Below are 16,072 nucleotides of genomic sequence, written 5' to 3' on the forward strand. Positions count from 1 at the left end.
CCAGTGCCTCCACCCCCGTGTCCGCCCATCCCCCCGCCTCCCACCCACCCTGTCCGCCTACCTCCGTTCCTGTGTCCACCCCGTGTCCGCCCACATCGCCCGCCTCACCCACCCACTGTCCCTTACCTCCGTTCCTGTGTCCACCCCGTGTCCGCCCAATCGCCCGCCTCACCCCACCCACTGTCCGCCTACCTCCGTTCCTGTATCACCCGTGTCACCCATCCCCCGTCTCACCCACCCACTGTCCGCCTACCTCCGTTCCTGTGTCACCCATGTGTCGCCCACCTCTATGTCTGTTTCCACCAGTGTCCCCCAACCAACCCACACCACCACGGTGACACCCTGTCTCCCCGCCTCTACCACCCACACAACAACTACCCACCCTCAACGTCCATATCCACAGTGTCCATCTATATCACGCCCATTCCACCTCCCGCCCACATCCACCCATTTCTCACCCATCCTACCACCTCCCACACACAACAACTTCCGATGATGTCTACACGCCCACCCCACCGCCCACACACCGCCCACACGCCACCCAGCGTGTCTCCTAAACCTTCCATCCTCCACCATTACCCCGGGCAGGAGGACATGGAGATGGAGGAGGACAAGGATGACTACGAGGAGGACATAGACATCGAGGAGGAGGACGGACCTTATGGCAGGCATGAGGAGAATGTGGCGCCCTGGTGAGCTCAATGATCACAGTGAGCTGAGTGAGGTTAGTCGTCTATAAACCATCACAAACCAATTGATCAGAAAATCCCATCTCAACCTGTGGGGAACTAGGTGGAGTCATCTCGTCTGATCGGGTGTGTGAGATCTTGCAGTGAGTTTAGTGTGATCTTGGGAGTGACGTAGCTTCATACTTAAATACTATAACAAAAATACAAGTGTGACTATGAATAGACATATCTGATCATAGTATAAGCCCTTGTTTACAAATAGAGAAAACTGAGAGTTGCAGGGTAAACAAATGAATATAACTTGACCATCTCTCTAATAATTGGTAAAAATTAAATGTTTGTAATTTTATTTAATTGTAAAAAATATAAATCGACTGTGATAATGTGTTGGGTTATGTTAATTATGACAATCAGGTGTTTGTAGGATATTGTACAATAGTAAGTATAAATTAATTAACATTTTAACATGGTCTTCTTGTTTACTTATGTATGTGTTATTATTAAAATTTTTAATATTCCTGAGGATTTTTCGTAAGATTTATTCAATTTTGTGATTTTTTCTTCTTTCCTTGATTACTGTTATAGTTTATCATTATTGAAAAAACTATAATTCTTTCATTTCTTTCATACCAAGAAAATAATCTCGTACTTTTTATAATATAACAAGAAAAATAAATCTGTAGGAACTAAAGAAAATATAGAAATAAACCAATATAGTATTAAGGTATATGATCTGTGATAATATGTAATAAAATATTCTAAAACACCTATTTAATCCATGTATTCCACCTGTAAAACAGAAATTATCGCTCAGAACCAGAAATTATCGCCCAGAACCTGAAATTATCGCTCAGAACGACAAATTATCGCCCAGAACCAGAAATTATCGCCCAGAACCACAAATTATAGCCCAGAATCAGAAATTATCGCCCAGAATCAGAAATTATCGCCCAGAACCACAAATTATCGCAGAACCACAAATATCGCCCAGAACCACAAATTATCGCCCGTACGTCACAAACAACGGGGATAAAGATCAGTATTGAGGAATATTACAGATTATTTCACGTCTGGGTGTGGTGGTGATTAATACCAAGTGAACGATAGTTAAGGATAATGATCGTTAATAAGGTAAGGCAAGATAGACAGACAGACAGACGGGTAGACAACTAAATCTGCCTGGAAACACCCCTCTCCTCACAGCCGTCATAACAACCCTACCGGTTATAGAGACTATCTCGGTAGTTATAGGCCTGTTGGGTGATTTAGAGGACTGTCTGCCTGATAATTCGTCTCAATTATAGGCCTGTGTGTGTGTCTTCTCAACTGTCTTTAACCTTTTCTCTTACTATATCTTTCTATCTCTCATTTTCGCCTCTATTCTCTCTCTCTCTCTATCTCTCTCTACAAATTACTACCACTACTACCACCCCCCCCTCACCTGCCTCCATTCACTCCCTATAATGAATGAATCAGCAAGACTTGTTGATATAACCTCGTCCCGATCCCTGCCCCTGGCTTAAACCCCATATAAATATAATTAATTAACTAAAATCTCCACAGAACAATAATTCTATCTAATACTAATAATAATTAATGATCTTTAGCTATTAATTGATTTTTTTAAAAATGTAATATTGGGTTTTATTTAAATTATATTGTTTTATTGTGTTGTGTTTCGGAGAGGTTATCCAGGCGTGTGTGTCCAAGCTGGAGAGGTGTGGCTAAGCCCGAAGTCTGATGGTTGTGGGTAAAGTGTTTCGTACGTCTGCCACTTCCTGCGTATGTGGTCAGTATCTTGATATTGCCACTACACCTGATACACTAATTAGCTCTCTACAGTACACCTGACACTAATTAGCTCTCTACGAGTACCTGACACACTAATTAGCTCTGTACACTACACCTGACACCTAATTAGCTCTCTACACTACACCTGGCACACTAATTATTCTCTGTACACTGACACACTAATTAGCTCTCTACAGTACACCTGACACTAATTGGCTCTCTCAGTCAGAGAAATACAATGCATATTTTTCTTAATTATTAACTCTATTATCTCTCTCTCTCTCTTTCATTTTTCTCTCATTTGTCTCTCTCTCTCTCTCTCTCTCTCTCTTTTGTTTATCTGTACAAGTTTTTCAGAAAGGGTAAAATTTCACACCTAAAATCTCAAAAGGTGTAAGTACACCTTCACCGCCTCCTACAGGTACGTAATTAACACCTGCTTTATAAGACCTAACCCTTACTAATGTCTTTATCTTCAGGGTATGTCTTCCTACGTCACCGCCTTCTGCTGAGAGAGAGAGAGAGAGAGAGAAACCACCGCTTGGCCTCCGGTGGTAGTGCAGGTACATGGCCCTGGAGGAAGAGGAAGAGGAGGGAGGAGGAAGAAGAAAGGGGAGGGTAGGAAGGGGGTAAGGAGAGGGAGGAGGAGGAGGAGTTAGTGTGGAGAAGATGGAGGAAGAGGAGGAGGAAGGAGTTGGGGAAGAGGAGGAGGTGGTGACGTTGAGAGAGATGGAAGGAGGAGGTGAAGGCTTGATGGGGCGTAGCAGTGGGAGGTGAAGGAGGAGAAGCGTGTGTGTGTGTCTGCGTCACTGATTACCGCGCGTGCTGCTGCTTGGCCAGGGGGCAGAGGGAGGGGTGTGGGTGGGGAAGAGGGTGGGGGAAGAAGGATGGAGGAGGGAAGGGGAGGTGAAACGGATGTAAATGGTACTTAGGGAAGGGAGGTGATAGGGGGAGGAGGAGGGGGGGAAAGGAGAGGAGGGAGGGAGGAAAGGGGGGGCGGATGTGACTCGTGTGTGCGTGGAGGAAGATGTGGACGGAACAGGTGTATATTTTCAACACGAGAGACAGGTGTGGGTTGTGGTGTGGCTGTTAATGTGGTGTGGTGTGGGTGTGGCATTGTAGTGTTGTAAACAATGGTGTGGTTATGGTGTGATTATACTGTACTATGGTATGGTGTGGTAGTAGTATGGTGTGGTATGGTGCAGTTATGGTGTGGTTACAATCACCATATGGAAGGCTGTTGTGTAGTGGTGGTGGTTGTGGTGTTATTCCTCTCTCTCTTTTTTGGGGTTGTTGGTTTATTCTTAGTAAAGGAGAGAGGGTGAAGGAGGATGAATGTTGGAGGATGAAGTTGGGGTGTACTCATGATTGAGGCCGGGAGATGGGGATGACCGCTGGATGATGACCGCTGGAGGATGGAGGATGACCGCTGGATGATGGAGGATGACCGCTGGATGATGGAGGATGACCGCTGGATGATGGAGGATGACCGCTGGATGATGGAGGATGACCGCTGGATGATGGAGGTGCCGCTGGATGATGGAGGATGACCGCTGGATGATGGAGGATGCTGGGGAGTTATCAAGGTGGGATGAGTGTGCGGGTGGGGGGTGATTGGGGTGGAGGGTTGGGTTGGAGTAGGGGGTGGAGGTGGGTTGGGTGGAGTGGTTGATGTATAGTGGTGATGTATGTGGTGGGGGTGGTTGTGGTGGGTGTTTGATGGGTGATGGAGGGGTGTGTTGAGTAGGGTGTGGGGGGGGTGGGGGGGAGTGATGGATGAGGGTGTTGGTGTGGTGGTGGGGGTTATGTAGGGTTATGTGTGGGATGGGTGTTGGGGTGGGGGTTATGGAGGAGGGGGTGTTTGTGGAGGGTTATGTAGTGTATGTAGTTTGATTTGTTGGTTGTTTGTGTGGTGTGTGTGTGATGGAGGAGGAGGGTGATGGAGGAGGGGTGATGGAGGAGGGTGATGGAGGAGGGGTGATGGAGGAGGGTGATGGAGGAGGGGGTGATGGAGGAGGGTGTGATGGAGGAGGAGGGTGATGGAGAGGGGTGATGGAGGAGGGGGTGATGGAGGAGGGTGGGGAGGGGGTGATGGAGGGTGATGGAGGAGGGGGTGATGGAGGAGGGTGATGGAGGACTGCGTTCACTCTTTTGAGTCGATACCCTTCCACACACACCACCACCACAAACCTTAAACACGTCCACAAACTGTAAGCCAATCAAAGCCCAAATCTCAAACACGCCCACAAACCCTAAACACGCCCACAATCCCCCAAACACGCCCACAATCTCCAAAACGCCCACAAAGTCCCGGCGTGGACTCCCAGCCCAGGCACTGTAGGCAACGTGTCCTCTTATATCTTATCAGCACAGTCATCCAATCATCCAATCATCCAATCGCCCCGTGGATGATTAGGACCAAACGACATCCGAGGACTCTATTTTCCTGATTGGACGTGGATGATTGGATGAATACTTTGATTAGCTACTCTGTATTGGTGATGGTGGAGATTATAGGAGATTGGAGATGATTAGGGATGATTGAAGATTGTTGGAGATGACGAAGGATGATTAGGGATTAAGGATTAGGTCAAATTAATAAAAACAAAAGACAATCGAATCATTCCTGAAAAGGAGGAGGAAAAAGTGTAACTCTGTTAAACTCAATAACTAACTACAAATAAACAAAACAAAAATCTAACTAAACAATAACAAAAGAGGGAAATATTTAGCTAAAACTCCCTTTCAAAAACATTCCACAAACAAAAGCATAAGTGAAATAAAGACGATTAAACACCATTCCTAAAAAACAGACTGGGACGTGTGGGAGGTTGGGTTGAGAGTGTCATCTGACCGACTAAGGCTCATTAGTTAGTAAAGTACACACACAAACGAGTCTACCCACCACTTGCAGATTTCATTAGCTGTATTGATCTGTGGGCGGTAGCCGGCCTTTACACGTTATTTGCCGTCTAAAACCACATCACTTGGCTCTACCATTGTGTTCTCGTCTAACCCGGGAGATGAGTGAGTTGGCAAATACCTAGAGGCCAGTGGAGCGTGTCTGTTGTGTGTGTGTGTGTGTGGGTGGGTGTGTGTGTGTGTGCAAGGACAGGTGTACATGAAAGGGTTTTCAGCACGTGTCATAATAACTCAACAGGTGTTTTATCGTCAGAGTCTGGTGGTGATAGTGATTGGTGGTGGTGGTAATACTCAGGTGGCGGTGCATTGACCCTTCAATATACTCCACCTTGTCCTCTGAAACTGAGAGAGAGAGAGAGTCCAAATTAAAATCCCATGCCCCTCCTCCCTCCTTCCTCCCTCCCCTCTCCCTCCCCCCACTCCCCCTCCTGATACCCAGGTGAAGGTGGCACTCCAACAAGGGGAGGTGGTGGGAAGGGGAAGTGGTGGAGGGAAGGTAAGGGAGGAGGGAGGTAGGAAGGGAGAAGTTGGGGAGGTGGGGGAGGGGGGGTTGGGGAGGTGGATTATCAAGGTGTTTCCGGGTCACATGGAGGTCAATTAGCCCCAGGTATGTAGGGGTCACAGCCTCCGGGGTCAAGGGCAGGGTCTGGATGCCCTGGGGGTCCTCCACTAAGGGCATCAGGGTGGGGTATGAGGCATTGTTGGGGGGTGTGTCTTTGTATGGGGTGCATATTTTAGTGTGTGTGTGTGTGTGTGTGTGTGTGTGTGTGTGTAAACTTGTGTAGAAGATCGTGTATGTGTGTTTGTATTAGGTTAGGTCAGGTAGGTTGGGTTAGGTTAGGTTAGGTTAGGTTGTGGGTTAGATTAGGTTAGGTTGGGTTAAATCTCCTGACCACCCACCTCTAGGCTCCCCTGCGGCTAGGTGCGTGCCGCAGGTAAGTATTCAAGAGTGACTGTAACCGCACATTCCGTTGGCTGCGGTCTGGTGAACTGTCTTCTGGGCCGTGCGGGAGTCATGATGTGGCCCACAGGCAGGAAAGAGAGAGAGAGAGAGAGGCTGTGTGCATTCGGTCGTGTGCGTGTAAGTTTGGCGTGCGGCATGTGGGCGTGGAGTGTGGCGTGGTTGTGCGTGGGGACGTGCGGCGTGCGGTTACACGTACTGTATATACGCTCTTGAATACTTCAGCCTTTAGTGAGTGAGGAGGACGTGTGGGCGTGGGGGGGGTGTGGACGTGGGCGTGGGGAGGGGGCGTGGCAGGACGTGGGCGTGGGGGTGGGCGTGTGGGACGTGGGCGTGGGGACGTGGGGCGTGCAGGATGGCGTGACGGGGCGTGGGGATGGGCGGCAGGACGTGGGCGTGGGGACGAGGCGTGTGTGCAGGACGTGTGGGGTGTGTAGGAGGGCGTGTGTGGGACGTGTGGTGGGGACGGGGTGTGCGGACGGGGCGTGGGGACGGGGACGTGGGCGGGGACGTGGGGCGTGTGCAGGACGTGGGCGTGGGGACGGAGGGCGTGTGTTCAGGACGTGACGTGGGCGGGGAGGTGCCCGGAGTGTGGACGTGTGTGGGCGGTCGTGCATAACAAAGGAAAAAAATAAAATACAGGAATAATAAAGGATATAAGAAGAACTGACCCGGGCCACCGTCAGGACGGGCCACCGTCAGACGGGCTACCACCGTCAGGACCCGGGCCACCGTCAGGACCTGGGCCACCGTCAGACCTGGGCGTCAGGACCCGGGCCACCGTCAGGACCCGGGCCACCGTCAGGACCCGGGCCACCGTCAGGACCCGGGCCACCGTCAGGACCCGGGCCACCGTCAGGACCCGGGCCACCGTCAGCCGGGCCACCGTCAGGACCGGGCCACCGTCAGGACCCGGGCCACCGTGGGCCACCGTCAGGACCCGGGCCACCGTCAGGACCCGAGCCACCGTCAGGACCCGGGCCACCGTCAGGACCCGGGCCACCGTCAGGACCCGGCCACCGTCAGGACCGGGCACTGTCAGGACCCGGCCACCGTCAGGACCCGGGCCACCGTCAGGACCGGCCACCGTCAGGACCCGGGCCACCGTCAGGACCCGGGCCACCGTCAGGACCCGGGCCACCGTCAGGACCGGGCCAGTCAGGACCCGGGCCACCGTCAGGACCCGGGCCACCGTGGGACCCGGGCCACCGTCAGGACCTGGGCCACCGTCAGGACCCGGGCCACCGTCAGGACCCGGCCACCGTCAGGACCCGGGCCACCGTCAGGACCCGGGCCGTAGCCGGATCAGGACCCGGGCCACCGTCAGACCCGGGCCACCGTCAGGACCCGGGCCCGTCAGACCCGGGTGGTGGGGTGGGCAGACCCGCCACCGTCAGACCCGCCACGAGGGGGGTGGGGCCACGTCAGGACCGGCTTCAGACCCGGGCCACGTGGGACCGGGCCAGTCAGGACCGGCCACGTCGGACCCGGGCAGTCAGACCCGACTCAGGCCGGGCCAGGTAGGACCCGGGCCACGTCGGACCCGGCACCGTCAGGACCCGGCCACCGTCAGACCCGGGCCACCGTCAGGAAGGAATAGTTTGACCAAGGGTACGTGTGGGTGCGTGAGGGAGGGGTGGTGGTGGTGAGGGGGGAAGGGGATGAGGGAGAGAGGAAGGAGGAGGGGGTGGGATGTGGGGGTGGTGAAAGGAGGAGGGATAGAGAAGGAGAGAGAGAGAGACGGAAGGATGGAAGGAATAATGGACAGAAGGAATGAAGGAGAGAAATGGAAGGACGTCACGGGTTGACTCTCAGCTAGAGGCAAAAAGAACAATGTTTCCTTAGGACGGTATCTTTAGAGTTGAGTGTGGGGGAGTTTGTGTGGGGGGGGGGGGGGGGTGTTTGTGGGGGTGTGTGGGGGTGGGGGTTGTGGTGGAGGTAAGTAGGTACTGGGGGAGTGTTGGGGGTGTGGTTGGGGGAGTGCGGTAAGGGAAAGCGTCGGGGCTGACCACTGTCCGCCCGCTCCTGACCGCAAGGTGCAGACCGACCATCAGTAGTGATCTGGGGCGGGGGTGGGGGAGGTGGGGTGGGGGAGGTGGGGTGGGGGAGGGGTGGGGTTGTGGTAGTGGTTGACTTGTTGTGGTGGTGGAGCAGTCCGGAAAGGAGGGCCAACACACACACACACACACACACACACACACACACACACACACACGGTTCATGTATATATTTCTAATTCTATCTACAAATTCAAAACAATCTATCTAACTGTCCATCTATCTATCGACAGGCGTTCATCTGATAAAATAGAAGAGTGAACACAAAACGAGAGAGAGAGAGAGAGAGAGAGAGAGAGAGAGAGAGAGAGAGAGAGTGACCGCAGGCAGTAACGGTCAGACAGACACACAGTAGACAACAATAAACCTCGTTAACTCCCTACCTTGTTAATCCAGGTGCATTGTGACCCTCTAACCTGTGTCTCGTTGTTCTCCAGGTAATGTCTCCTGTGTTTTCCAGGTGCTAGGCGGCCATCTTGAACTTAGATATGTAAACAGCAGCCATCTTGAACTCAATATATGTAAACAGCAGCCATCTTGAACTCAAATATATGAACAGCAGCCATCTTGAACTCAAATATGTAAACAGCGGCCATCTTGAACTCAAATATGCAACAAGCCATCTTGAACTCATGTATAAACAGCGGCATCTTGAACTAAATATGTAACAACGCCATCTTGAACTCAAATATGTAAACAGCAGCCATCTTGAACTCAAATATATATGAAAACAGCAGCCATCTTGAACTCAAATATGTAAACAGCGGCCATCTTGAACTCAAATATGTAAACAGCGACCATCTTGAACTCAGATATGTAAACAGCGACCATCTTGAACTCAAATATGTAAACAGCAGCCATCTTGAACTCAGATATGTAAACAGCAGCCATCTTGAACTCAAATATGTAAACAGCAGCCATCTTGAACTCAAATATGTAAACAGCAGCCATCTTGAACTCAAATATGTAACAGCAGCCATCTTGAACTCAAATATGTAAACAGCAGCCATCTTGAACTCAAATATGTAAACAGCAGCCATCTTGAATATGTAAACAGAGGCCATCTTGAACTCAAATATGTAAACAGCAGCCATCTTGAACTCAAATATGTAAACAGCGGCCATCTTGAACTCAAATATGTAAGCAGCGACCACTGAACTCAGATATGTAAACAGCGACCATCTTGAACTCAAATATGTAAACAGCAGCCATCTTGAACTCAGATATGTAACAGCAGCCATCTTGAACTCAAATATGTAAACAGCGGCCATCTTGAACTCAAATATGTAAACAGCAGCCATCTTGAACTCAAATATGTAACAGAGGCCATCTTGAACTCAAATATGTAAACAGCAGCCATCTTGAACTCAGATATGTAAACAGCAGCCATCTTGAACTCAAATATGTAAACAGCAGCCATCTTGAACTCAGATATGTAAACAGCGGCCATCTTGAACTCAATATAGCAGCATCTTGAACTCAAATATGTAAACAGCGGCCATCTTGAACTCAAATATGTAAACAGCAGCCATCTTGAACTTAGATATGTAAACAGCGGCCATCTTGAACTCAAATATGTAAACAGCGGCCATCTTGAACTCAAATATGTAAACAGAGGCCATCTTGAACTCAAATATGTAAACAGCGGCCATCTTGAACTCAAATATGTAAACAGAGGCCATCTTGAACTCAAATATGTAAACAGCGGCCATCTTGAACTCAAATATGAAAACAGCGACCATCTTGAACTCGGATATGCAATGTTAGTGAGAGAAAAAGTTTATATATATTATTAGTAAACATTAAAAGTATACAGTATAGATATGGTTATGTGAGTTTATAAAGGAGACAGTTTAAAAGTTGTTATACAGTACACAATAGAGCACAAAAAATATCGGAATATATTTTCACCCGAGGAGATAATTTCACTTTCTTCCCACGTGATAAACTTTCTAAAATTATCCATAACGAAAGTGAAAGTTTGTATTTGAAATAAAGTTTAGGAGAGAGAGAGAGAGAGAGAGAGAGAGAGAGAGAGAGAGAGAGAGAGAGGTGTTAAAACTATGTAGAATTATTCAACTTTCGTATTAGTTGTGACGACCACGTGTTACCACCACACCCCCCCACCCCTCTCTCTCTTGACCACATCTGAGAGAGGCGGGGATGGGGGGTGGGGGTGGAGGAGGGGGTGGGGTGGGGTGGTGGGGCTGGAGGAGGTGGGTGGGGTGAGAGGGGTGGGGTGGGGGTGGTGGGTGGGGTGGAGGAGGAGGGGTGGGTGGGGGGGGGAAGGGAGGAGGGGTGGAGGAGGGGTGGGGTGGAGGAGGGGTGGGGTGGAGGAGGGGTGGGGGTGGGGAGGGAGGGGTGGGTGGAGAGGGGTGGGTGGAGGAGGTGGGGGTGGGAGGAGGGGTGGGGTGGAGGAGGGGTGGGGTGGAGGTGGGGTGGAGGAGGGGTGGGGGTGGGAGAAGGGTGGGGGTGGAGGGGGAGGGGGGGGGTGAGGAGGGTAGGGAGGAGGGGTGGGGTGGGGGAGGGGTGGGGGAGAAGGGGGTGGGTGGAGGGAGGTGGGGGAGGAGGGTGGGGTGGGGAGGGTGGGGTGGAGGAGGGGTGGGGTGAGGGAGGGGGTGGAGGAGGGGTGGGGTGAGGGGGAGGTGGGGGTGAGGGGAGGGTGGGGTTGGGGGGGGTGGGAGGGGTGGGGTGGAGGAGAGCCGTCGAGGGGGGGGTGGTATTCTGGGTCTATGAATGTTCTATCTATCTATCTATCTATCTATCTATCTATCTCTCTATCTATCTATCTATCTATCTATAATTAAAACAAAATAGACAAAACTTATTCAAAAGCAATACATTCTTCTTCTCTCCCTCCTTCTCTCTCTTCTTCCTCCTTCTTTCTCTCCCTCTCTCCCTCGTCCTCTTTACTCTTCCTCTCTCCCTCCAGTTTCTTTCGTCCTTCTCCCCTTTCTCTCTATTCCATTTCCCTCTTCCTTCTCTTCCTCCCGTTTCTCTCCCCTTCCCTCCTCCTCCCTCTCTCAGTAGTGGTTAAGGATCACTCTCTAATGCTTGTTGAAATCACCACCATTTGAGAGAGAGAGAGAGAGAGAGAGAGAGAGAGAGAGAGAGAGAGAGAGAGAGAGAGAGAGAGAGACCTTCCCTCATTCACCACCAAGAGGCACTAAACTTAAACTCAACAAACATCAACTGATTAGCTTTCATCAGACCTCTTCTTCACCTATTGGGTTACAACCGACCAATACAAACAGTTACCAGTTACTTATTTAACCCCTTAATTACTACAACAACAACATTTCATCTCAATTAATATAACCCATTAGTGAAAATATCAGATACAAAACTATTATAAATTATTTTTGAATGAAGGAAATAAGTAGAATAAAATATTAAAGGATAAATGAGTAATTGGCAAGTGGTTTATGATCAAACGACCATCTAAGGTTCTAATGTCAGTCAATTATTTTTTTTTCTTAACTGGACCGAGCCTTTGAGTCCATTGTAACCTGGGATCATTTTAACTCATCGATTAAATGCTTGTCTATGGCGGTGAAGTGAGATATGAACCGAAATATCGACAGGTGTGTGAAATTAATTAATGTTTCTTTACGTATTAGGTTTATAGGTGATGTGACGTTATAACAAGTACTTATACCTGTACCAATGTTGTTATTCTTTAATGACCTCACCTGTAGCTTTACCTGTACTATTCACACACACACACACACACACTCACCTGTAAATAATAATCGACAATGTAGGAAGTGTAGATTTAAATTATTATGGGAAGCGTTGTGTAGTCGTGGTAAAGCAGTGGGCGTGGGATGTAACGTGGGCGTGGGTGTGTCGTGGGCGTGGGATGTGTAGTGGGTGTGGGCGTATTGTGGGCGTGGGATGTGTCGTGGGCGTGGGATGTGTCGTGGGTGTGGGTGTATCGTAGGTGTGGGATGTGCCGTGGGTGTGGAATGTGTAGTGGGCGTGGGATGTGTCGTTGGCGTGGGATGTCGTGGACGTGAGATGTATCGTTGGCGTGGGATGTATCGTTGACGTGGGATGTATCGTAGGCGTGGGATGTGTCGTGGGTGTGGGATGTGCCGTGGGTGTGTGGTGGGCGTGGGACAGGGGCTGGTCGGGGAACAATGGGCAGGTGTAATCACTCATCACATCAACAACACTGAAGTGACAATACCTGAGTGGACGTCAGTGCTACCAACAACACTTTATATTAACTTTAAATTCCCCTCTTCAGAATCCATCCTATATCACTTTAATACCGAAACTAAATCATTTAAAAACACTTATCTATATCCTAACCATAAATACGTTTAATAGAAATCCTTTAAATTAAAAGTATCATGATAATTAAAAAAAAAATGTGTAAGTGTAACAGTTGGTAGCCCTGATCGGCAGCCATCTTGGTGTGGAGAGGCCCAGAAACCATTGTTGTTGACACCTTCTCTTCGTCCCTGTAATATCTCAGATGACATAAATGGGAACCTGATGGTGATTGTTCCTTCCTTCCCCGGCAGGATATTTCACTGACAGGTAGAGGCCACGACCGCCGCGAGCTGGGTGGTGGTGGTAGTGGTGGTGGTAGGATATTTCCCTTCGTGTGATGTGCACCGACTGCCGACCGCTGGATGGTGCATCGAGGTAAACAACAAAACGGAATCTAACCGCCCGGAAAACGATGTAAGAGATTAATGGAGGGGATTTTAAGCCCTGGGGATTAATTAAACGCGGTTATGATACGGTATTTAGCTCTGTAAAATATTATATCGAATTTCGTGTTTGTGGGACTTAATGGGAGTTTTATTTTTGTTGTTTATTGGACTGGAAAAATATTAATCTGTTTATGATTTTTCCCGCCAAATTTTCCCGCGTTAATTTGTGAGTGAAATATAGTGTTGGAATGTCTGTTGATTATTTGGTGTTAGAGATATTATAGTACTGTACTCATACTACTACTACTACTACTATTACTACTACTACTTCATCTACTACTACAACTCTTTCTACTACTACTACTACTACTACATCGTTACTATCACAATTCCTGCTATTACTACTTACTATTGGAGCTATTACCATCACCACCACCACTATCACCACCACCACCACCACCATCACCACCACCACCATCACCACCACCATCACCACTATCACCACCACCACCCAAAATAACGACCATCAATTCAACACTACCTCCCCCACCACCACCATTAGCCACCCCCTCCCCCCCCTCTAGGCCAGGGTTTAGGGGGGGGGAGGAGGAGGCGTTAGGTATGTGGTCCTTCCCCCCCTCTCCCCCTCCCCCTCCCCTCATAACACTGGGGCTCACAGGTGAATGTTTAAAGGTCGTAACGATTACCTGTGTGTGTCACCTTCCTCCTGCTGTTCCTCTTGGTTCCTTCCTTCATCTTCCTACTACAGGAGTTGTGGGAGGGCTTATATCCTGCTGGGGAAGTCGCCAAATAGTCCTTCTACGGGAGTCCCTGGGGGATTTAAACACTGCCTCTACCTTGATATCCTTTAGGTAAAATTCTCAGGAATCCTTCTACAGGAGTGTGAAGTGTAAGTAGATCCTGTATCCTTCTGTTGGTACGAGGACCCGAGTCTTCCTGGTGTCACGGTGACTACTGACGGGGTAATTGTCAGCCTCCTTCCTCATATATCCATAAAGTGTATCCCTAAAAGTCCTTCTGTAGGATATTCTCTAAGGATTTTGTTGTTGTTTAGGGGTTTATAAGGGTGACTAAGGGTGACTAAGGGTGGTTAAGGTCGTTTAAGGGTGTGTATGGGTGACTAAGGGTGGTTAAGGGTGTTTAAGAGTGTGTAAGGGTGACTAAGGGTGACTAAGGGTGGTTAAGGGTGTTTAAGGGTGTCTAACGGTCTCTAAGGGTGACAAAGGGTGGTTAAGGGTGTTTAAGGGTGTCTAACGGTCTCTAAGGGTGACTAAGGGTGCTTAAGGGATCATAATGAGAGGCCAAGAGATGACGACACACCTGAAGATGGACTGGACAGGTAAGGTGAGGAGGTATTGTTAAAGTCTTCTTATCTTCTTCTTCTTCTTCTTCTTCTTCTTCTTCTTCTTCTTCTTCTTCTTCTTCTTCTTCTTCTTCTTCTTCTTCTTCTTCTTCTTCTTCTTCTTCTTCTTCCTCTTCTTTCTTCTTCTTCTTCTTCTTCTTCTTCTTCTTCTTCTTCTTCTTCTTCTTCCTACCTCGAGCTCCTGCTCGGTTAGTCGGTTGGTCGGATAGTCGGTTAGTCGGCTAGTCGGTGGGTCGGTCCATCGGTCGGTTGGCTGTTGGGTTGATGGAAAACAACAATAGTCTATGACGCGGTGTTTAGTGTCCTGGAGAGAGAGAGAGAGAGAGAGAGAGAGAGAGAGAGAGAGAGAGAGAGAGAGATAATATGAGGGAGAAATTGAAAAGAAAAGAAAGAAAGAAAGAAAATGAGAGAGAAAGAGAGAGGACTAATACTCCTGGAGGTAACCTGATATAGAGGGACAGGCATTTAACACTCCACTTGCTTTCTGGGTCCTACCTGGGGGTGAGAGAGAGAGAGAGAGAGAGGATAATTTCTACTCTTCCTTTCTCATCATTCTTCCTTCTTTTCCTTCCCTCTTTCTATCCTTCCCCCTCCTTTTCTTTTCTTTTCTTACTCATCCTTCTGCCACTCTCCTTCTCTCCTCATTGTTCCTTCCTTCCCTCCCTTCTTCATTTTCTCCTTCCCACCCTTCTCCTTCCCTCTCCCTCCCCTCCCTCACATCCTAAGCACCGTAGGATCTGCCTTGTCCTTGGCGGTGGTAAAGACTGGTATAAGACGACGGTTAAAGAGACACAAGTGACCGAGTCCTTCCCACAACAACAGTCAACGGTTCCTTACGATACCTTTCCCACAATGTTTCCTAACCTAACCTAACCTAACCTAACCTAATCCTAATCTAACCTAACCTAATCCTAACCTAACCTAACCTAACCTAACCTAACCTAACCTAACCTAATCTAACCTAACCTAATCTAACATAACCCAATCTAACGAACCTAACCTATCCTAACCCAATTCCTTATGTTGGGTGGTGGGGAGTATAGTGATGTGATGACGATGATGATTTTGAATGGTGTTAGGGTTTAATATAGTGTTTGACGGTGTTAGATGCCTAATATGGTGTTTAATGGTGTTAGATGGCTTAATATGGTGTTTAATGGTGTTAGATGGTTTAATATGGTGTTTAATTGTGTTAGATTGGTTTAATACGGTGTTTAATTTTAAGTGCTTAATTATGGTTTTAATGGTGTTAGATGGCTTAATATGGTGTTTAATGTTAGATGGCCATTATGGGTTTAATGGTGTTAGATGGCTTAATGTAGGTTTAATTATGTTAGATTGCTAATATTAGGTGTTTAATGGTGTTAGATGGCTTAATGGTGTTTAATGGTGTTAGATGGCTTAATAGGTATGTTTAATGTGTTAGATGGCTTAATGGTGTTAGATTTTTAATATGGTGCTTTAAGTGTTAGATGGCTTAATATGGTGTTTAATGGTGTTAGATGGCAAATATGGTGTTTAATGGTGTTAGATGGCTTAATATGGTGTTTAATGGTGTTAGATGGCTTAATATGGTGTTTAATGGTGTTAGATGGTTAATA

The 16,072-nt window shown here is 48.5% G+C and overlaps 1 protein-coding gene across 1 annotated transcript; it reads left to right on the plus strand.

The window, feature by feature from the left end:
- Positions 1 to 3,895: 3,895 nt before the first annotated feature.
- On the plus strand, positions 3,896 to 8,961 carry LOC121867631 (proline-rich protein 2-like). The gene is made up of 3 exons (XM_042367648.1): positions 3,896 to 4,006; positions 7,050 to 7,974; positions 8,858 to 8,961. Exons 1-3 carry the CDS (start codon positions 3,896 to 3,898, stop codon positions 8,959 to 8,961), a joined length of 1,140 nt encoding a protein of 379 aa, XP_042223582.1.
- The last annotated feature ends 7,111 nt before the right edge of the window (positions 8,962 to 16,072 follow it).

Source organism: Homarus americanus, unplaced genomic scaffold (assembly GCF_018991925.1).
Source record: "Homarus americanus isolate GMGI-L3 unplaced genomic scaffold, GMGI_Hamer_2.0 scaffold54532, whole genome shotgun sequence".
NCBI lineage: Eukaryota > Metazoa > Arthropoda > Malacostraca > Decapoda > Nephropidae > Homarus > Homarus americanus.